General features: G+C 38.7%; 1 protein-coding gene across 8 annotated transcripts in view; it reads right to left on the bottom strand.

The window, feature by feature from the left end:
- HERC2 (HECT and RLD domain containing E3 ubiquitin protein ligase 2) overlaps positions 1-24,225 on the bottom strand; it is a 237,444-nt gene that overhangs the window by 62,779 nt on the left and 150,440 nt on the right. For all 8 annotated transcript variants that reach the window (XM_082735976.1, XM_082735972.1, XM_082735973.1 and 5 more), the window contains exons 53-63: positions 17,712-17,902; positions 16,898-17,003; positions 16,721-16,812; positions 12,981-13,156; positions 9,588-9,699; positions 8,035-8,116; positions 7,793-7,936; positions 1,281-1,371; positions 808-985; positions 541-622; positions 287-458 (exon numbers count right to left, since the gene is read on the bottom strand). In XM_082735976.1, the coding sequence (XP_082592102.1) occupies positions 287-458; positions 541-622; positions 808-985; positions 1,281-1,371; positions 7,793-7,936; positions 8,035-8,116; positions 9,588-9,699; positions 12,981-13,156; positions 16,721-16,812; positions 16,898-17,003; positions 17,712-17,902 (1,426 nt within the window). The remainder of the gene's footprint in view (positions 1-286; positions 459-540; positions 623-807; positions 986-1,280; positions 1,372-7,792; positions 7,937-8,034; positions 8,117-9,587; positions 9,700-12,980; positions 13,157-16,720; positions 16,813-16,897; positions 17,004-17,711; positions 17,903-24,225) is intronic.

Here is a 24,225-nt window from a genome sequence, read left to right as displayed (position 1 = left end):
CACTGAGCAGAGATCCCACTTTGGGACTCGATCCCAAGACCCTGAGATCATAACCTGAGCTGAAGGCAGAGGCTTAACCCACTGAGCCACCCAAGTGCCGCTCTCTCTCTTTCTAATAAATAAACAGAACCTTGAAAAAGAAAAAAAGAAAGAAAGAAAGAAAGAAAAAGAAAAGAAAATGAAGGTTTAACCATCCCTGCTGGGGGGGATGGGACACAGGGCAGAAGCTCCACCACTGTCTCACATGGACACATACACCCTGATGGGTGACAGAGAGTTTACATACCATGTCCACACCACTCCTGACTTGGTGAGAGCCAAGGAGAACTGAGCTCCACATTCGATCTGACACACTCCCTGTCCATTCAGTCTCTCAATGTTCTGGGGAATATTACAGCCTTCACTTCCTCCCCGGCCCAGTTTTCCAAAGTCACCATCACCCCAGGAAAATACTAAACCTAGGGTTAAAAAATGCATACTTCAGGCCAGTGCTTCATGATTTTCCTACCCACCCAGATAGAGAGTCAGGTAGGAGCTTACCTTCATCAGTCAGAGCCAGGGTCTGTGCATCTCTACTTCCACATGCAACCTGGATTACTCTGTGACCAAGAAGGACTTTCACCTACTCAATTACAAATTTAAGAACAGAATCAAGCACAGGCACTGAGAAAACAAAGGAAATTTTTTCCACAGACTGAAAGCCAATAATGCACATGTCTTTATGAACTTTCCTAGACTCGAAGCTTATCTTCCTTGAAATCAGCAGATGGTAAGCTTTCTGTAAGCAACAAAAATGTGTATAATCACCATTTTGGGCTTCAGTTGTGTTGTATTATCCCCATGTCCCAACCGGCCGTACTCTCCAAGGCCCCAGGTGTATAGCTCCCCACTGGATGTGAGGGCTGCGCTATGTGAGCTCCCACAGGCAATATCCCGGATACGCTTGGTTTTCAAGGCCTCAATAAGCCGTGGCTTGTCACAGTTCCTAAAACAAGATTGAATAATATTCCCTAAAATCAATCCAATCATTTTTAAAGAAGAAAAAAAGGACATCTTTAGTCAAAACAACATCTGCAGATCAACTTAACTATCAAACATTAAAACAGATCATGTGAGGCCAAATCACATTCATAGATATTTTTAACAGATATATTTTTAGGTTCCATTTTCAAAAATGACCTATCCTATTTAATTTTCTGAAAAATAACTACCACAAAGATAATCACTATTATCATCAGTAACCTCGTCTCATTAGCAAGTAATGAAGAAAACATTCTTACATTCTGCTGAAGTGTCCAAGTTTGCCATCGTCACCTTCACCCCAGGAAAACACTTTCCCATCAACAGTTAAAGCCGTAGCATGGCGGCCACCTGCAACATTCAGACAGATATGTGCTGCCAAATTTAGTTTACAAGAAGTTCACAGCATTATTACTTTACTTTGCCTGGCATGCACCATTTGCTCAATGAATATGTGTTCAACAAATGAGTAGATAGGATTAGCTTTTCAGGGCGACAAATACATAAAGTCAGTGAACGTTAAGTAAACTACAAAGTTTAAATCCTAGAATGAATTTTACTCGTAAAGAGGCAGCAAAATATAAAATCAACAAGTCAGGAAATGACAGATGCTGGCGAAGATGCGGAGAAAGGGGAACCCTCCTACACTGTTGGTGGGAATGCAAGCTGGTGCAGCCACTCTGGAAAACAGCATGGAGGTTCCTCAAAATGTTGAAAATAGAACTACCCTAAGACCCAGCAACTGCACTACTGGGTATTTACCCTAAAGATACAAACGTAGTGATCCAAAGGGGCACGTGCACCCGAATGTTTACAGCAGCAATGTCCACAAGAGCCAAACTATGGAAAGAACCTAGATGTCCATCAACAGATGAATGGATCAAGAAGATGTGGTATATATACACAATGGAATACTATGCAGTCATCAAAAGAAATGAATTCTTGCCATTTGCGACAACATGGATGGAACTAGAGCGTATCATGCTTAGCGAAATAAGTCAAGCAGAGAAGACAACTATCATATGATCTCCCTGATATGAGGAAGTGGTGATGCAACATGGGGGCTTCAGTAGGTAGGAGAAGAATCAATGAAACAAGATGGGATTGGGTGGGAGACAAACCGTAAGTGACTCTAAATCTCACAAAACAAACTGAGGGTTGCTGGGGGGAGGGGGGTTGGGTGAAGGGGGGTGGGGTTATGGACATTGAGGAGGGTATGTGCTTTGGTGGGTGCTGTAAAGTGTGTAAACCTGGCATTCACAAACCTGTACCCCTGGGGATAAAAATATGTTTATAAAAAATAAAAAATTAAAAAAAAAAGAGGCAGCAAAATAGTACCATGTTTAATAACGGGGTTCCTGTTATGTTAAATATATAAAAGATCAAAATTCAGACAGAAAAAAAGTAAAAATAAGTACATTTATTACTAGGCAAATTATCAAATACACTGGCAATTAAGCTTTAGAGAAATGTACACCAACTGTGGAGCTATTTAAGCAAAAGCGCCATCAATCACAATTAATGCATTATACCCATTCTTTCATGGTCATGCTCTTCCCCAGTATAGACCATTCTTCCAGTCCATCTAGTCTGCCCCAAGACTGAAGTACACTATCTTTATTGGTGTTTTCTCTCTGCCACCTGTGTCCCTGCCAACTCCTGGGCTCTCAGTCCCACAAATCATTCATTCTCCCCTATTCTTTACAACAGACCCCACACTAATGAGAGTAACAATGTGCTCAGCTAAAAACTCCCTTGCCCAGAAAGGATGGTGACAGAGATCCAACAGAAGTGAGCTAGGCTTCCTAAAAAGCCCTTTAAAGGGGCTAAGTGGGCTGAGGAAACATCTGTGCTCACCTAGACAGAGCTTTATGGCCATCTATCAACAAAGGTGGAAAGAAAGACCAAATGGCACTTGTGTTCCTCATGGGCACAGAGCTACCGTACTAGTCCAGGAGCCCACCCCCAGAAGTATACAAAAAAGAAAAGCAAAATTCTATCTTGCTCAAGCCTCTACTGTTTAGACCTGCTTTGATATGGGGTTAAACCCAAACCTACTCAGTGCAGACGTGAAGTGAGTTTTATACCTAATTTAGTTCCATTCCTCAGAGGCCTAGCATAGTGCTTTGAAATAATTCTCAGTAAAGGTTTCCTAAACTGAGAGAGGGTGATTTTTTTTTCACAGGATCTTTCTTATCACTGGGGTTCACAGACACTTGAGAAATCTGATGAAAGTTACAGGCTTTTCCCCAGAAAAATAACACATATATAAGCAAGGAACATGATGATTTCGAAGATGCCATCAAACAGAGACCACAGCTCTGAGACTGAAAATCAATACCTTAGAGAGGGGTAGTACCTATCACACACCTGGAATGCCAACAACTACTGATCTCTAGAAAGCCTCGTGTGGCAATAATAATTAAATTCTAGACTACCTGGAGATTTACATTATCCAACTTTTATTCTATTTTTTTTAAATTTTTTATTTTTTATAAACATATATTTTTATGCCCAGGGGTACAGGTCTGTGAATCACCAGGTTTACACACTTCACAGCACTCACCAAAGCACATACCCTCCCCAATGTCCATAATCCCACCCCCTTCTCCCAAACTCCCTCCCCCCAGCAACCCTCAGTTTGTTTTGTGAGATTAAGAGTCACTTACGGTTTGTCTCCCTCCCAATCCCATCTTGTTTCATTGATTCTTCTCCTTCCCACTGAAGCCCCCATGTTGCATCACCACTTCCTCATATCAGGGAGATCATATGATAGTTGTCTTTCTCTGCATGACTTATTTCACTAAGCATGATACGCTCTAGTTCCTTCCATGTTGTCACAAATGGCAAGATTTCATTTCATTTGATGGCTGCATAGTATTCCATTGTGTATATATACCACTTCTTCTTGATCCATTCATCTGTTGATGGACATCTAGGTTCTTTCCATAGTTTGGCTATTGTGGACATTGCTGCTATAAACATTAGGGTGCACGTGCCCCTTTGGATCACTACGTTTGTATCTTTAGGGTAAATACCCAATAGTGCAATTGCTGGGTCATAGGGCAGTTTTATTTTCAACATTTTGAGGAACCTCCATGCTGTTTTCCAGAGTGGCTGCACCAGCTTGCATTCCCACCAACAGTGTAGGAGGGTTCCCCTTGCTCCGCATCCTCGCCAGCATCTGTCATTTCCTGACTTGTTTATTTTAGCCATTCTAACTGGTGTGAGGTGATATCTCATTGTGGTTTTGATTTGTATTTCCCTGATGCCGAGTGATACGGAGCACTTTTTCATGTGTCTCTTGGCAATCTGGATGTCTTCTTTGCAGAAATGTCTGTTCATGTCCTCTGCCCATTTCTTGATTGTATTATTTGTTTTTTGGGTGTTGAGTTTGCTAAGTTCTTTATAGATTTTGGACACTCGTCCTTTATCTGATATGTCGTTTGCAAATATCTTCTCCCATTCTGTCAGTTGTCTTTTGATTTTGTTAACTGTTTCCTTTGCTGTGCAAAAGCTTTTGATCTTGATGAAATCCCAATAGTTCATTTTTGCCCTTGCTTCCCTTGCCTTTGGCGATGTTCCTAGGAAGATGTTGCTGCGGCTGAGGTCAAAGAGGTTGCTGCCTGTGTTCTCCTCAAGGATTTTGATGTATTTCTTTCGCACACTGAGGTCCTTCATCCATTTTGAGTCTATTTTTGTGTGTGGTGTAAGGAAATGGTCCAATTTAATTTTCTGCATGTGGCTGTCCAATTTTCCCAGCACCATTTATTGAAGAGGCTGTCTTTTTTCCATTGGACATTCTTTCCTGCTTTGTCGAAGATTAGTTGACTGTAGAGTTGAGGGTCTATTTCTGGGCTCTCTATTCTGTTCCATTGATCTATATGTCTGTTTTTGTGCCAGTACCATGCTGTCTTGATGATGACAGCTTTGTAATAGAGCTTGATGTCCGGAATTGTGATGTCACCAACGTTGGCTTTCTTTTTCAATATCCCATTGGCTATTCGAGGTCTTTTCTGGTTCCATATAAATTTTAGAATTATTTGTTCCATTTCTTTGAAAAAGATGGATGGTACTTTGATAGGAATTGCATTAAATGTGTAGATTGCTTTAGGTAGCATAGACATTTTCACAATATTTATTCTTCCAATCCAGGAGCATGGAACATTTTTCCATTTCTTTGTGTCTTCCTCAATTTCTTTCATGAGTACTTTATAGTTTTCTGAGTATAGATTCTGTGCCTCTTTGGGTAGGTTTATTCCTAGGTATCTTATGGTTTTGGGTGCAATTGTAAATGGGATTGACTCCTTAATTTCTCTTTCTTCTGTCTTGCTGTTGGTGTAGAGAAATGCAACTGATTTCTGTGCATTGATTTTATATCCTGACACTTTACTGAATTCCTGTATAAGTTCTAGCAGTTTTGGAATGGAGTCTTTTGGGTTTTCCACATATAGTATCATATCATCTGCGAAGAGTGATAATTTGACTTCTTCTTTGCCGATCTGGATGCCTTTAATTTCCTTTTGTTTTCTGATTGCTGAGGCTAGGACCTCTACTACTATGTTGAATAGCAGTGGTGATAATGGACATCCCTGCTGTGTTCCTGACCTTAGCGGAAAAGCTTTCAGTTTTTCTCCATTGAGAATGATATTTGCGGTGGGTTTTTCATAGATGGCTTTGATGATATTGAGGTATGTGCCCTCTATCCCTACACTTTGAAGAGTTTTGATCAGGAAGGGATGCTGTACTTTGTCAAATGCTTTTTCAGCATCTATGGAGAGTATCATATGGTTCTTGTTCTTTCTTTTATTGATGTGTTGTATCACATTGACTGATTTGCGGATGTTGAACCAACCTTGCAGCCCTGGAATAAATCCCACTTGGTCGTGGTGAATAATCCTTTTAATGTACTGTTGAATCCTATTGGCTAGTATTTTGTTGAGTATTTTCGCATCTGTGTTCATCAAGGATATTGGTCTATAGCTCTCTTTTTTGATGGGATTCTTGTCTGGTTTTGGGATCAAGGTGATGCTGGCCTCATAAAATGAGTTTGGAAGTTTTCCTTCCATTTCTATTTTTTGGAACAGTTTCAGGAGAATAGGAATTAGTTCTTCTTTAAATGTTTGGTAGAATTCCCCCGGGAAGCCGTCTGGCCCTGGGCTTTTGTTTGTGTGGAGATTTTTAATGGCTGTTTCAATCTCCTTACTGGTTATGGGTCTGTTCAGGCTATTTCTTCCTGGTTCAGTTGTGGTAGTTTATATGTTTCTAGGAATGCATCCATTTCTTCCAGATTGTCAAATTTATTGGCGTAGAGTTGCTCATAGTATGTTCTTATAATAGTTTGTATTTCTTTGGTGTAAGTTGTGATCTCTCCTCTTTCATTCATGATTTTATTTATTTGGGTCCTTTCTCTTTTCTTTTTGATAAGTCGGGCCAGGGGGTTATCAATTTTATTAATTCTTTCAAAGAACCAGCTCCTAGTTTCGTTGATTTGTTCTATTGTTTTTGGTTTCTATTTCATTGATTTCTGCTCTGATCTTTATGATTTCTCTTCTCCTGCTGGGCTTAGGGTTTCTTTCTTGTTCTTTCTCCAGCTCCTTTAGGTGTAGGGTTAGGTTGTGTACCTGAGACCTTTCTTGTTTCTTGAGAAAGGCTTGTACCGCTATATATTTTCCTCTCAGGACTGCCTTTGTTGCGTCCCACAGATTTTGAACCGTTGTATTTCATTATCATTTGTTTCCATGATTTTTTTCAATTCTTCTTTAATTTCACGGTTGACCCATTCATTCTTTAGAAGGATGCTGTTTAGTCTCCATGTATTTGGGTTCTTTTCAAACTTCCTCTTGTGGTTGAGTTCTAGCTTTAGAGCATTGTGGTCTGAAAATATGCAGGGAATGATCCCAATCTTTTGATACCGGTTGAGTCCTGATTTAGGACCGAGGATGTGATCTATTCTGGAGAATGTTCCATGTGCACTAGAGAAGAATGTGTATTCTGTTGCTTTGGGATGAAATGTTCTGAATATATCTGTGATGTCCATCTGGTCCAGTGTGTCGTTTAAGGCCTTTATTTCCTTGCTGATCTTTTGCTTGGATGACCTGTCCATTTCAGTGAGGGGAGTGTTAAAGTCCCCTACTATTATTGTATTATTGTTGATGTGTTTCTTTGATTTTGTTACTAATTGGTTTATATAGTTGGCTGCTCCCACGTTGGGGGCATAGATATTTAAAATTGTTAAATCTTCTTGTTGGACAGACCCTTTGAGTATGATATAGTGTCCTTCCTCATCTCTTATTATAGTCTTTGGCTTAAAATCTATTTGATCTGATATAAGGATTGCCACTCCTGCTTTCTTGATGTCCATTAGCATGGTAAATTCTTTTCCACCCCCTCACTTTAAATCTGGAGGTGTCTTCGGGCTTAAAATGAGTTTCTTGGAGGCAACATATAGATGGGTTTTGTTTTTTTATCCATTCTGATACCCTGTGTCTTTTGACAGGGGCATTTAGCCCATTAACATTCAGGGTAACTATTGAGAGATATGAATTTAGTGCCATTGTATGGCCTGTAAGGTGACTGTTACTGTATATGGTCTCTGTTCCTTTCTGATCTACCACTTGTAGGCTCTCTCTTTGCTCCAACTTTTATTCTTAATAATTAAGTAAACTTGAAAAAGAATATAAAGGCACCCTAGAGAAAATTATCTAAAGGCTGCAATTATTTGCAGAGCATGAGCAACAGATTTATCTGCATGAGTGCCAACTCTGGTTACCTGAATGAACAGCCACCTTCTTGACCACATAACTGCTAAGAGCTGTGATCTGCCGAGGGATGGGCACAGTCCCACTAGAGATGCCCAGCCCCAGTCGGCCATTCGTAGCTTCTCCACAGGCATATACCTTCCCTTCCACAGTCACTGCAAAGAACAAGAGAAAGGACAAGACTCACTTCTCACAAGATGTTTTTGGTGGTAAGCATAATTTATAAAAATTTTTAGTACAAGAATAATCATACCTGCAAACAAACTTTTAGAACCACCAGCCACCTGTACCACATTCAAAGCAGACAGGGTCTCAGAGAATGAAGGAACCTTTATCTAGAACAGGATTTTATTTTGTAAGCAAAAGAAGGAAAAATATCATTTTATTTATGTTTTTAGAATTACAAGTATCCTTATTACAAGGAATATATAAGGAATTACCATTAATTTACATGGTTATATTAACCAAAGAAGTTCTCTTCTCTTAGAGATACACTAAAGTATTCTGAGGAGGAAATAATATATTGAGATGTACTTTGCGGGGGAGAGGTGTAAATAAATAAATAAAATAAAGACCAAAAATGTGACCCTCTACTATTAACTATTGAAGCTAGTACAGTAACATGAGGACTCAGGTCCCTAGTCTTTCTACCTGCTATATTTAAAAAGCTCCATAATAAAAGGTGAAAAATAAAACATACATAATGTAAAGATATAACCAAGCATCTGGTAAACTACATTTTATTTCAGGTGTTGTCCTACTCATTCTTATTGATTCTGATATCTCTAAGAAATTATACACTTCAACTTCCCATTATAGATGGGTGTGACTTAATTTAAAATTCATAAAACCCTTGTCTAAGAAACCCTTTATGATTCCTAGAAATTATCGGATAGTCACCACTACAGTACAAGAAAGAATCATCATCCCAACCAAAGAACGCCAAATCTATCCTTCATGTGTAAACTCCAACAAAGGGCCGTGTACCTCAGGATCACCCAGGCAGCCCTGCACTATCACAACTGAGACTCCAGACCTTACTGCCCCCTACCCACCTCCAAATGGAGTCTAGGGGCCTTAAAACATAAATGCAGTCAAGGCTGTTCAAATAAAGATGAAAATCTTTCTTTTCTTGAAAGGAAAGACTTAAAATGAGTTCTAACTTTCCTTCTCAGCTTTTCAGCAATGCAGATAATAAGGGTGGGTGAAGTCTCACAGAATACTAAAAGGAAGCAGAAACACTTACTGAAGAGAAACTGTGTCTAGGCACTAAAACTTGGAGGAATTTGTTTTGTGGCACCTCAGTAAAGAGACACTAAGTAACATAACGGATACTGAATTCAACACTGGTTCAAATGCATCATTTGTTGTATCTACTCTTTAAATGATATCTTGCCCATCTTCATACCACCATGACATTTTTTTACACTTTATTCTGTTCATGGTAAGCCAAAGAGCTTACTGTACCGATGGGAAAATAAATATAATTAAAGTCTATAATTTTCATCTATATGCTTGTCAAATCTTTTCAACACTGCATTTTGTAGTTTATAGAACAACTAAAATGCACTATTTTCCAAGGACAGAGGCTTTAACTGAAACTAAATTTGATAATGTCTGCAAGTTCAAATTAAGCATTTCTTCAGAAAAGTCAATTTAAAACACAACTTACAGAAGGTAACCCACCATAAAAACCTTAAAGAGGTATGATTATTATTAAGCCTCTCTAGAACAAAGGCACCAGCAATCCTTCTCAACCATGTGATTACGGATGACATAGAAGAAGTGGGGGGGGGGGGGAGATACCTTAGAGCCCTTCAGGCCGCCCAGCTGGTCCTTGTCATTCAGTCCCCAAACAAACACTTTGGTTCTTATCATAGCTGCTGATTCCAGCCCTGCAGCTTTCTTTCTAATAAGGCTAACCAAACAAAAGAGACAAAAACAGAGGTCATTCAACATAAAATATTTTTTTTTAAACAAAAAGGAAAGCAACCTCAAGCAAGCAAAGTTTATAGAATACTATCAAAAATTCTAAAAGCTTTGTTTTAATATAATGAAACCTCAAGTAAATACACAAGTTAGTGTACCAGAGGGTCAAAATTTCTAGATACCAGCATGCTACCTTTTAATACTATAATTTAACTCTAGCCTTGCTTTTGGTGGAGACCATTCTATGACAGACTGCGCAGCTCTTTTCTTCTTATACACCAAGCTGAACACCACAGCTGTTTTACTGATTCATAGATATTTCCACCCAATGCGTCAAAACATAGCTACTACAGATGTTAAATGCAGAGAACACTAATTAAACAGGACTCACCAATGGACCTGGCATTTTGACAATGTCATTAAACCTAAACATCTGGTCATTTTTTTCCTCTCACACGAACTAATAAAATAGATACAACCATACAATTTTTGAGGTACTCTAACATATATATATATATATATATGCCCCAAACCAAAATGCAATTTTCTTCCTTCATACCCTCTGCCCACCATATAGGCCAGCTGGGCTAGATCTCCGTTACTTCCTTTCTCTCCTGAGAGGCCTGCCTCACACCCCAAGGCTTTTGAAGCATAGCTCTGGCAGCTGGCTCCCACCACCTTGCTCATTCCATCTCCTGACCTGCCCTCAATGGGGTGGAAGTTTAATCAACAGAGCACTCTAATTCTTGAACTTGAGACCACCAAGTACATGGGAGAGTGTTAGATTTTCTTGGTTGTTAGTCAGTGCCAGGTACTAAGGAACCTGTATTTGATTTTGTTTGCTTTTGTTCTATTTTTATAAACTAGGATGAACAACTAAAGGCTCCAGAGTCTAGGTTCTAGATGGGTAAGATTTTTTAACATATTATATACTAATAAGTATTTACTTGAAGGGATAAAAATCTTATGATTTGGGGATTAAAATGTAGGAAAATCCTTTCATCTGATACCAGGCACAAGAAAGCAAGTATATGTATATTGTAATTACAGAGCTTCCTCTACTTATAATAGTATTTAACCTAAATAAACTCATTACAAATTGAAAATATCATAAGGTGAAATGTATTTTAAAACTACACCTAATCCACTCAACACCATAGCTTAGCCCTGCTCACCCTGAACATGCTGAGAACACTTATATTACTCTACAGTTGGACAAAATCATCTAACACAAAGCCTATTTCATAAATAAGCATTGAATATTGCATGTAATTTCTTAAATACTATCCTGAGAGACGGTATGGTATGAGTACAGAATGGCTGTAATAAGTATATTGGCTATTTACCCTTGTGATTGCAGGATGGGAGCTATATAGCTCATGGCTGCTGTCCAGTATTGTAAGAGAGGATTGTACCACAGATTGCATGGATTTTTCAGGCAAAGATCAAAATTCAAAGTTCAGTTTCTATGGAATGGGTATTACTTTTGCAACTATTGTAAAGTAAAAAACTTGCAAGTCAAATAAATTGCAGACTATCTATACTTGACGTATCTTGTAACACATTTCTGGTCAAAAATATGTATGGGAAACCAAGACTTATATTCAAGATACGTAGTGACTGGTACCATGTCATTGTTAACCAGTCAGAATGGAGGCCAGCAGGTAGTCAGTGTGGGCATACCCCAGTTGTACATGTGCTCTGCAGGAGACTGTATTTGGACAACTTACTCACGCTGCAATTATTAGCAGATAACTATCTGACAAGAAAAGAAAAACCTTACATTCAAATATCTAGAATTCTTTTGTTAATGTATTCAATTAGATAAAAATTTAATCAATGAGTAAACCTCAAACTTTTTTACACTTGATCTTAGCCAAAAGGCCGAGAAGTGATTTTTTGCTTATCTCATATATACATGTATTTATGTATTTGTCCAAATCATTTTTGCAGTTAACAAGAACATGCAAATCTATAATCCTTTCTCTTGAAAATCTCAATGATTCATTTAAGTGAACTGGTATTTTCCTTCCTTACGTAATGTATATAGGTACTACCAGTTTAAATTTTAACATATAGTACAACATATATTCTAGATGAAGTAATATTACATATACTATTTTCTTTTCAGTTCCAGTGTGAAGTTTCCAAAATAAATCAGGACTGAATCCAAACCCAAGCTTACAGAACCATAGAATAACGTGATTTATTATCTTGTCACCCATTCATGACTAAGAAAATGTGCTTTAATAGCAATGAGAGGCAGAGCTCCTATTTCTAAAAGAAAGACAACTTACATCACATTCTAGAAAGCACTTAGTGCAAAGGGCAGTGGTCAGAAGAACTCAGCGAGCATGGTACCAGCCTCCTTCATGTATCTACAAGGACCAGGCTACACCAACAGGACAACAGAAACACACATAAACTAATTTTGCATATCCTTTGACTTACCAATTCACTTTTAGCAATTTATCTAGGAAAATAAAACTTATCTGAGGAAAGAGATTATCTATGTTGTTTTCTGCTGGGACATGAACAAGGCTCAGAACAATCCCCTGCACATACCTATAAACATCTTAGATTAAAAAAAGCAAATGTGCAGAAACCTGGCAGGTATCTTCCTTCATCCTTGGTATATGTTATTGTCCTGCAAAAAACACCTTTTCCTGCCCATCTGATTTTGAAGACTCTGACTTTTCCTGAAAGTATGCCTTTAGAGGCTGTTTTCCTTGTCCTCCTGACAAATCAACGCTCTTTGGCAGGTTCTCAAAAGACCGTGCACTTCTCCTCCACACACTTTCCATAGTCGTAAAGCCACTCTGATGTGTGTGAGTTTGTCTTATTTTATTGTGCATATTCACTACAGCATTCAAAGGATGGAAAACAGGGCTTAGCCCACAACAGGTATTCAATAGATGGATGGTGAAGGAATAAGTACAGTAATAGTTGTCACTATAGTACTCTTGCAAAATACTGAATTGAGTAAATAAATGAGAACATAAGACGAAATACTGCGCTCAATAAAATTACAAGACAAAAGACTAATGACAGATATTTTGGAGATGAATGTTGCTCACAACTGCACAATAATGTGAATGTACTTAATGCCACAGAACTAGACATTTAAAAATAGTTAAGAGGCTATGTTTTATGTTGTATGTATTTTATCATAATAAAACTACTCTCATTATGAAATACACTCTTATTAAATATTTACTTTTAAAAGTGAGAATTTTGGAATGAGCACCACCAATAACAAATGGCTCTAACCTCCCACTATTGCCTTTTTCGTCTTCTTCCTCTTCATTATCCGAGGCTAAGAAAGGAACTGCTGCCAGATCTTCCTCCTCTGCACGGATCCGTCCCAGCAGGATAAGACCATGGATTTTACAATCAATTCCTGAGCTCCTGCACTGCTTTATAGCAATTTCAATATACCTGTGATACTAGACACAAAAACAGTAAACTAGAGACTTTTTAGAATCAAATACATGAGATCCTTAAACTGGAGACCAGCATATTTGAGACATGGAATGTGTGGAAAGTTAGATGTGTGGAAAGTCTTTTACTTAAATTCTGGAAATAGCAAGCAAGTTAGGCAAAATTAATACAGTCACGATTGAGTACAGATTAAAAGAATTCATTAATCACCAAGTAGGCCTATCCAAGGCATGGGACTCACACTGATTTTCTGACTAAAATGAAACAGTATGATAGTTTTACTGAATGACTGCAAACTTTTCTGTCTTAAAGCTTTCTTGAGGGGCGCCTGGGTGGCTCAGTCCCTTCAGCATTTGTCTCTTAATTTCAGCTCCGGTCATTATCTCAGGATACTGAGATTAAGCCCCACACTGGGCTCTGCACTTCAGTTGGATTCTCTCCCTTTTCCCAAGCCTGCTTAGGATTCTCTCTCTCCTTTTCCATCTGCCCCTGCCTGGCTTGCACTTGCATGCACACGCACATGGGCCCTCTCTTCCTCTCTCTCTTGAGAAAAGAAAAAAAGAAAAAAAAAGCTTTCTTGAATCAAGAAGTATTAGGAAAGGGGCGCCTGGGTGGCTCAGTGGGTTAAGCCGCTGCCTTCGGCTCAGGTCATGATCTCAGGGTTCTGGGATCGAGCCCCGCATCAGGCTCTCTGCTCAGCAGGGAGCCTGCTTCCTCCTCTCTCTCTGCCTGTCATTCTGCCTACTTGTGATCTCTCTCTGTGAAATAAATAAATAAAATCTTTAAAAAAAAAAAAAAGTATTAGGAAAGATATTAAATGGCAGGTAGTTCAGAGCCTTGATAATTTTTAAAACTAATAAAAATATTCAAATATGTATAAATTAGAGACAATCATACAAAGAGCCCAGCAACACTTTCACCAAGTTTCAAGTTATAAACATATAAGCAATTGTATTCATATTTGGATTATATTAAGAAATTATATTAAGAAAATTCCAGACAGCGAGGTGCCTGGGTGGCTCAGTCGTTAAGCGTTTGCCTTTGGCTCAGGTCATGATTCCAAGGTCCTGGGATTGAGCCACGCATCAAGCTCCCTGCTAGGCGGGGAGCCTGCTTCTTCCTCTCCCACTCCCCCTGCTTATGTTCCCTCTCTCGCTGTGTCTCTCTGTCAAATAAATAAAATCTTAAAAAAAAAAAAAAAGAAAGAAAGAAAAAAGAAAATTCCAGGCAGCATGTTGTTTCAAAAGTTCAGTAGCTATCACTGAAGTATAGGCATTTTTTAAAAAATCCACATTACTATTATCATAGCTAAAGCAATAATTTCTTATATCATCTAATATGCTATCAGTAATTAACTTTTATGATCATCTTATAAACTTTTTCTACAGTTGGCTCATTCAAATCAGGATCCAAATAGGATGCAACCTCTCCATTATACCTTTGACACTCAATTGTTAAAGTTGTTTCTTTGCCCTACAGAATCCCCAACATCCTATATTTGGCATATATAGTATTCCTCTATTCCTGCATGTCCTGTGAACAAAGAGTGATGCAGCAGGAACCACACATACTTCCAGCAATTTCTTACTGCCTCAACTGGACTTGCTCAAACCTCAAGCTCTACCACCTATGATCTCACAGGAAGCACATGCAGAAGAAAGCCACTGAGATGCAAAAGACAAATTAAAAAATGAAAAATTCTACAGGAAAAGGAGACCCAGTTTCCTTCTTTAGCAAGGAAAAAACAAGAGAATTAAGACTTAAATGAAGTACAAAGTGCAGGCACATAAACCAACTACAAAAAGATATTTATGGGATAACTGGGAAAATGTAAACACTGGCTGGATAGTATATGATTATTAAAGAATAACCATTAGGAGTGATAATGGTATTGTGGTTACATTTTTTAAGTCCTTGTTACAGATGAATATTGAAGCATACAATATGGATAAGGTCATAACTCGGACTTGCTTTTAAACATTCTAGGAATTTAAAAAATGGGGGACATGAAAGGAGACAATGAAACACAACTGACAAAAATGCTGATAACTGCTAAAGATGGGCCAGAGGATTGTGGGGGATTTCTATTTTTGATTATGTTAGAAAATTACCATAATGGGCCATTTTTATGGAAAAGACAATCCTAGAATGTCCACTGGCTTCCCCAAGAATGATAATATTCTAGTTCTTAAATTGGTTAGAATGATGGAGAGTGGGTCATGAGTTTTCCAATTACTCAGTCCTTCATATTTTTCACATGTGTCATCTATATTACTTTATACTTATCAAATATTATGTAATAAACTGTTCTGATTTGAAAAAAATTTGGACTATAATATACCTTTTATGAATAATAATCTCAGCTAGTTACTGATTTAATTAACTCTAGTTATTGATTTAAAGTATAAGAATATTCAGGAGTATAATGAAGACTTAAGCTGTTTTCAGTTGCCTAGCAATGAGTTAACAATAAAATGGATTAAAATTCAATATTATCTTTTTTCAGAAAAACTGTGTATTGTCTTCCATTTTAATAATTTGCTGCTGTATTCATTTACCAACACCCCGGTATTAATTGGTATGTAAAAAAAAATAGATATTTACCATCTACCATTCATTTAAGAATGAATGGTATCCCAAAATTCTTTTATTGAAGATTAGAAATAAAGGCCAGATCATCAGTTCTTGGACCTGGGAAAGGAGCTGGTACATTCCCATAGACTGGACACAAGTTATAAACCTTTTACCCATGAACAAATTAACCTAATGGCTATGTATCAGCTTCTTTTAAGTAACACACTAGCATGAACTTGAACTTGTCTACCCCTATGAGGGCAGACTAATAATAACAATAATAATAATAAATGGTGAACTACATTTAATAATTTTAAAATACTCACTTATAAAAAACTTTAGATGAGTAAGAGTCAATTATCTAATACCTTTATCCACTATCATTATACAAATTAAATAAGTTCATGAGACAATAGTATAGGCAGTATTATTTTAACTATATTTAATTTATTAAAATAATATTGACATCTGTGTAGAAAAATTTATGGGAAGATCTGAGAGACCGTCTCACTGCTGTGTAACATAGAAGTACTGCATAAAAGAACCTTCAATGATTCAGCATTTTCAAGATTTATAAATCTTGAAAATCTTATAAATATAAACATATTCATTTTGAAAAATTACCTTATAACCCATCAAAATAAATACATAGCTCAGCACTTGATGCTAACAGATATGAAAACGAAAAAGCAATTTCAGTGTCATTTATGCAGTTAGGAAAAAAAACCCTCACACATTAACAGATACATAATGAAAACAATTTGGATCTAAAGAACAATCTAAGGTGCCTAGGAACAACTTTTTCTAGGAGTTTTATCCTCACTTCTTAGTTAAGATAGTGAAGATGAAACTTTTTTTTCTCTTTTCAAGCTGATTTGATTAATAGCAAATTCAAGTTGTATACCTGTCAAATTTTAAAACAGAATTACTTAATGCAGGGGGAAAGGAGGCTCCCTGTTAATATAGAGACAGTCAACAAAGTCATCTCCTCTTACCTCTGTGCAGTCATTCAGAAGGGACACCGTGGTATCAGTGGGGTTAATATTGATCGTCTTTAGTTCAATTAGATTATTTAGGGAGTTTCCGCCTAAAGGGAAGAAGGGGGATAAAAGAATCAGACAAAGGAGTTTTTACCATATGAGAGAAGTTACTGAGTAAACTAATTCAATTACCTGACACCACCACTAGGGAAGGCATGTAGCTACTGTCCGCGGGATCCACTATCATTTTTAATCTATGAACAAGAACATCTGGAAAAATCTCCAAACGAATCCAATGCTTTAAGAAACACAACAATAATAATGTATTATCAGTTAACAGAATTCAGCCATATTTTAGCTATTAAAATAGTGTCACTAAAGCTTGAATCTACATAAGATTTTCTAAATACATGATATGGCCTGAGAGAGAGGAGTATTCTACTCCACTATTTACTTGTTTATTAAAAGAAAGTCTCACTCGAAACCCCAGAAATGATTTATTTATAGACTCCTAATCTAGGGTGGTCCATTTACACCCATTAAGGAGTGGGTTATAGAAAACACTACAATCAAGATGGAAAAACAGCCCCTCTTTTCAAGTCTGACCACAAGTTCAGATGATGGGCACCCACACTTGAGTGAAATTAAAATAACATTCTGAAGAGCAACACCTATATGTTCAGATATATTAGAAAAACTGTTCACCAGAAGCAGAATCTGAACTCATCCATTTTATGTGGGAGAGTAACAAAAATAACAGCACCCTCTATCAAGTGGTCAGTTAGATAAAATCTATCACATACATCATTTAAAGTCTCTGACAATAAAAAATGGATCGTATATTACTCAGCAGCTATAAAAATAATCATGAATTAAAATATAAAATCAGTACTGACAGGTGCCATCCCAATATAACTTAGTAGGTTTTTCAAAGTTGATTTTGAAGCTTAAAAGATAAAGCCGTCTAAATAAAAGCATTTCTGGAAATGTCCCCATGGCACACTACCTTTCCTTGTGAACCAGATGACTGCCAGCAGGGCTCACTACCATCAATAAGACGAGAAGCCTGGTTGACAGAGGATGACACGTTCAGGCTCTTTACCATCCGGGACCAGCTGTCTAGGAGCATTCCTGGCTGACTGCTATGACAACGCTTCAGCTGTTTTCCAGAACGGCCACAAAATATTGCAGACTGTCCTATTTAATGGTAATGGAACAGTGTTAATACATGTAAGGCAAAGCTTTCCCAACCAAGGGGTGCCTGGGTGGCTCAGTGTGTTAAGCCTTTGCCTTGGGCTCTGGTCAAGATCTCATCAGGGTCCTGGGATCGAGCCCTAAATCCGGCTCTCTGCTCAGCAGGGAGCCTGCTTCCCCCTCGGTCTCTGCCTGCCTCTCTGCCTACTTGTGATCTCTCTCTCTCTCTGTCAAATAAATAAAATCTTAAAAAGAAAAAAAAAGAAAACCTTCCTAACCAAGAAATAAAGAATACTACATAGTGATGAGCTTCTTGCTTCAAGAAAAGAGTAAGTTCTCAAATTAAAAGAAACTAACAGGGGTGACTGGGTGGCTCAGTCGGTTAAGTATCTAAATCTTGATTTCAGCTCAGGTCATAGTCTCAAGGTCATGAGATAGAGCCCTGTGTCAGGCTCCATGCTGGGTGTGGAGCTTGCTTAAGATTCTCTCTCTCCCTCTCCTTCTGCACCAGCTGGCTCACTCACTCTCAAATAAATAAATGGAACTAATAAATACCTAAAAGAGCTTCAGAAAGCCCAATGTATTTTATACCAATTTATGAAATGAAGCTCATATAATGTTATGATTTATTCTATCTGACTCTCAAGTAACAACAGAGTGATATATTTCCAGACGGAAGGGTACACAGAGGTGGGTGAGGTGCAGAGCTCAGTAACAGTGCTAACAAAAACCATTGTCATTAAAAATGCTGTTTCAGGGGTACCTCGGTGGCTCAGTCGGATGTTAAACATCCGACTCTTGGTTTCTGCTCAGGTCATGACCTCAGGGCCGTGGGACAGAGCCCCATGCTCAGCAGGGAGTCTGCTTGGGATTCTCTCTTTTTCTCCCTCTCCCTCCTGCCTCACTTGCACACAAGCATGTGCCCTTACTTTCTCTCTCTCTCAAATAAATAAATAGAATGTTTTTTTTAAAAATGTTGTTACAGGGGCACCTGGGTGGCTCAGTGGGTTAAAGCCTCTGTCTTCGTCTCGGGTCATGATCCCAGGGTCCTGGGATCGAGCCCCACACTGGACTCTCTGCTCAGCAGGAAGCCTGCTTCCCCCGCTCTCTCTGCCTGCCTCTCTGCCTAATTGTGATCTCTGTCTGTCAAATAAATAAAATCTTAAAAAAAAAAAAATGCTATTACAAATGCAAAGCAAAAACAAATCTGCAGAGTTTCTACCTCCATGAATGGAGAATCTGGAAATTCACCTAGCCCTCCCATTGAGGACAACTAGAAGAGGCAGACAAAACATTTAAAGATGAATAAATCTTGAAAGTATCAGAAATAACAAGATGGCAAAGAATTATGAGGCCAGAATCTGAAGAAAGCTAAGATGAATAAAGAAGTCCAGGGCGCCTGGGTGGCTCAGTGGGTTAAAGCCTCTGCCTTCGGCTCAGGTCATGATCCCAGCGTCCTGGGATCGAGCCCCACATCGGGCTCTCTGCTCTGCAGGGAGCCTGCTTCCTCCTCTCTCTCTCTCTCTGCCTGCCTCTCTGCCTACTTGTGATTTCTGTGAAATAAATAAATAAAATCTTTAAAAAAAAAAAAAATAAGGGCGCCTGGGTGGCTCAGTGGGTTAAGCCGCTGCCTTCGGCTCAGGTCATGATCTCAGGGTCCTGGGATCGAGTCCCGCGTCGGGCTCTCTGCTCAGCAGGGAGCCTGCGTCCTTCTCTCTCTCTCTGCCTGCCTCTCAGTGTACTTGTAATTTCTCTCTGTCAAATAAATAAATAAAATCTTTTAAAAAAATAATAAATAAATAAAATAAAATTAAAATAAAAATAAAAATAAATAAAAATAAAGAAGTCCAGATGAGCAATGCCACATATCTGAGGCTACTCTTCCCTGATGGTAACTGTCAGCAAGAAAAGCCTCCAAAAAAACAAAAAAAACAAAAACAAACTACTTTTGAAAGGCTAGGGAGGGAGGGGGCGACCAAAAACTAGAGCTCAGAGCCTACCAAAAGAGAAAGACAGAGCCATAAAAAAACCCCATACTGGGCGCCACCCAGGGTTAAGCCGCTGCCTTCAGCTCAGGTCATGATCTCAGGGTGCTGGGATCGAGTCCCGCATCGGGCTCTCTGCTCAGCGGGGAGCCTGCTTCCCCCTCGGTCTCTGCCTGCCTCTCTGCCTACTTGTGATCTCTCTCTCTCTCTGTCAAATAAATAAAATCTTAAAAAGAAAAAAAAAGAAAACCTTCCTAACCAAGAAATAAAGAATACTACATAGTGATGAGCTTCTTGCTTCAAGAAAAGAGTAAGTTCTCAAATTAAAAGAAACTAACAGGGGTGACTGGGTGGCTCAGTCGGTTAAGTATCTAAATCTTGATTTCAGCTCAGGTCATAGTCTCAAGGTCATGAGATAGAGCCCTGTGTCAGGCTCCATGCTGGGTGTGGAGCTTGCTTAAGATTCTCTCTCTCCCTCTCCTTCTGCACCAGCTGGCTCACTCACTCTCAAATAAATAAATGGAACTAATAAATACCTAAAAGAGCTTCAGAAAGCCCAATGTATTTTATACCAATTTATGAAATGAAGCTCATATAATGTTATGATTTATTCTATCTGACTCTCAAGTAACAACAGAGTGATATATTTCCAGACGGAAGGGTACACAGAGGTGGGTGAGGTGCAGAGCTCAGTAACAGTGCTAACAAAAACCATTGTCATTAAAAATGCTGTTTCAGGGGTACCTCGGTGGCTCAGTCGGATGTTAAACATCCGACTCTTGGTTTCTGCTCAGGTCATGACCTCAGGGCCGTGGGACAGAGCCCCATGCTCAGCAGGGAGTCTGCTTGGGATTCTCTCTTTTTCTCCCTCTCCCTCCTGCCTCACTTGCACACAAGCATGTGCCCTTACTTTCTCTCTCTCTCAAATAAATAAATAGAATGTTTTTTTTAAAAATGTTGTTACAGGGGCACCTGGGTGGCTCAGTGGGTTAAAGCCTCTGTCTTCGTCTCGGGTCATGATCCCAGGGTCCTGGGATCGAGCCCCACACTGGACTCTCTGCTCAGCAGGAAGCCTGCTTCCCCCGCTCTCTCTGCCTGCCTCTCTGCCTAATTGTGATCTCTGTCTGTCAAATAAATAAAATCTTAAAAAAAAAAAAATGCTATTACAAATGCAAAGCAAAAACAAATCTGCAGAGTTTCTACCTCCATGAATGGAGAATCTGGAAATTCACCTAGCCCTCCCATTGAGGACAACTAGAAGAGGCAGACAAAACATTTAAAGATGAATAAATCTTGAAAGTATCAGAAATAACAAGATGGCAAAGAATTATGAGGCCAGAATCTGAAGAAAGCTAAGATGAATAAAGAAGTCCAGGGCGCCTGGGTGGCTCAGTGGGTTAAAGCCTCTGCCTTCGGCTCAGGTCATGATCCCAGCGTCCTGGGATCGAGCCCCACATCGGGCTCTCTGCTCTGCAGGGAGCCTGCTTCCTCCTCTCTCTCTCTCTCTGCCTGCCTCTCTGCCTACTTGTGATTTCTGTGAAATAAATAAATAAAATCTTTAAAAAAAAAAAAAATAAGGGCGCCTGGGTGGCTCAGTGGGTTAAGCCGCTGCCTTCGGCTCAGGTCATGATCTCAGGGTCCTGGGATCGAGTCCCGCGTCGGGCTCTCTGCTCAGCAGGGAGCCTGCGTCCTTCTCTCTCTCTCTGCCTGCCTCTCAGTGTACTTGTAATTTCTCTCTGTCAAATAAATAAATAAAATCTTTTAAAAAAATAATAAATAAATAAAATAAAATTAAAATAAAAATAAAAATAAATAAAAATAAAGAAGTCCAGATGAGCAATGCCACATATCTGAGGCTACTCTTCCCTGATGGTAACTGTCAGCAAGAAAAGCCTCCAAAAAAACAAAAAAAACAAAAACAAACTACTTTTGAAAGGCTAGGGAGGGAGGGGGCGACCAAAAACTAGAGCTCAGAGCCTACCAAAAGAGAAAGACAGAGCCATAAAAAAACCCCATACTGGGCGCCACCCAGGGTTAAGCCGCTGCCTTCAGCTCAGGTCATGATCTCAGGGTGCTGGGATCGAGTCCCGCATCGGGCTCTCTGCTCAGCGGGGAGCCTGCTTCCCTCTGTCTCTCTCTGCCTGCCTCTCCATCTACTTGTGATTTCTCTCTGCATTAAGAAAACTATTAAGGGCTATTCTTCAGGTAAAAGAAAAACGATGACAGATAAAAAATGAAAGCTAGAGAAAAAAATGAAAAAGTATGTGAAAAAAACTAAAGAAATACTGGCTATATACAATAACAATACTATATCTTATATGGTTAAAATGTGTATGTGTAAAATTGTAAAACACAATAAAAACATGATAATTTTTTTTAAGTTTTTATTTATTTGAGAGAGAGAAAGTGAGAGAGAGCATGAGAGGTGAGCAGGTCAGAGGGAGAAGCAGACTCCCAATGGAGCTGGGAGCCCCATGCAGGACTCGATCCCGGGACTCCAGGATCATGACCTGAGCTGAAGGCAGTTGCTTAACCAACTGAGCCACCCAGGTGCCCTAAAAACATGATAACTTAAATCAGAATTGTGGAGGCCTAGAAAAATTAAGGCCATCCCACCTCAGGTTTAGCCTTAGCAGAAGTATAGCCATCTTAGCTCCAGCAGCCATCTCAGACCCCTGAGCCCAAGTGCTGAACTTTCCCCTACTTTACTTTAGTTCCAGAAAGCCCCACCCTCCTTTAGTAAACAGGAAGCCCCACCCTGCTTTGGTTCCAGAAACCCCCACCCTGCTTTAGTAAAGGAATCCCCATCCTGCTTTAGTAACAGGAACCCATAAATACCCCTGCCTTAACTAAGCTCGGGATCCAAGTCCCGTCTCTGCTGTGTCCGGTATAGTTGGCCCCAAGCATAAGCTTGTCAAATAAACCCTCCTGTGATTGCATGGGTGTTGGCACCTTGGTGGTCTCTCAGACGTGACTGGGGCATAACAGAATGAGGCTAGATAAAGTTATAGGGATCTAAAGTCCTTGCATTGCTTAGGAGAGAGTAAAATTACTAAATAATGTTAGATTTTGAGAAGTCAAAATGGATTTTTTAACATTCTAACTACTAATACTGTAAGTGTGCACAACATATACACTTATATAGATGAAATATATCCTAAGAATGTGTGTAACTTCTAAGCCAAAAAGGGGAGGGCGGGTGTTAACAAAAAAAACATCAGTCCAAAGAAAGATAGAATATAGAAAGAGGAACAGAGAAGAGGAGGGACAAATAAAAAACACTGAGAAGTGGTCAACATAAATAAAAATACATCAGCAATTGCCTTAAATACCTAAATGACCCATATAAAAGACAAACATCATCATATTGGAATTTTAAAAAACTATTTACAACTTATAAGAAATATATCAAAAATAGAGGAACACAGAATGGCTCAGAGTGAAAAGCCAGAAAAAGAGATCACCAAGGGGCACCTGGGTGGCTCAATCTTTTAAGTGTCCAACTCTTGATTTGGGCTCAGGTCTCTATCTCAGGATCCTGGAACTAAGCCCAGTGTCAGGCTCTGGGCTCAGCAGGGAGTCTGCTTCAGAGTTTCTCTAATTCTCCCTCTGTCCCTACCCCTTCACATGTGCTCCCTTCTCTTTCTCTGTCTCTCTCTCTCAAATAAATAAATCTTTAAAAATAGTAAATAAATAAAGATACACTAAGCAAACACTAACTTTGCCACAGAACTGCAATAGATTTTTTCTTAGATGCACATAAAACATTTATAAAATCCCATCATATACTAAGTTACATGATCACACACAAGTTTCAAAAACTGTCAAAGGTCAATCAGGATACATACTCTGAATACAATGCAGAAACCAGTAAAAATACTGAAATGTTTGAAAACTTAAAAACTATTACAATACAAAATAATAAAAAAACACAAAAAATAATAAAATACAAAAAGTGCTATTATTTTTATATATAATTAAATATATAATTAAAAATAATTTTAAAACTACTTTGAAATAAATAATGAACTATCACTATACAGCAGTATTGCAGGATACAAATTAAGCCTTACTTAAAAGCAAATCTAAAATTTTTTTAAGATTATATATTAGAAAAGACAAAGTGAGAAAATGAGATAAGCATTAATCTCAAGAAGATGAGGGAATCAACCTAAATCCAAATTCCATAGGAAAAAGAAAGAAATAATAAAGATATGAGAAATGGCAAAAAAGCAAAAACTTGTCTCTTTGAAAAGACTAATTAAACTGATAAAACCATGGCAGGCCAATCAAGACAATAAAATAAATTACTCTAAGTTAGTCTTGAAAGGTAGATAATTC

The sequence above is a fragment of the Mustela nivalis genome, assembly GCF_964662115.1.
Source record: "Mustela nivalis genome assembly, chromosome: 6".
NCBI lineage: Eukaryota > Metazoa > Chordata > Mammalia > Carnivora > Mustelidae > Mustela > Mustela nivalis.
This window is presented reverse-complemented; position numbering and strand designations above follow the sequence as displayed.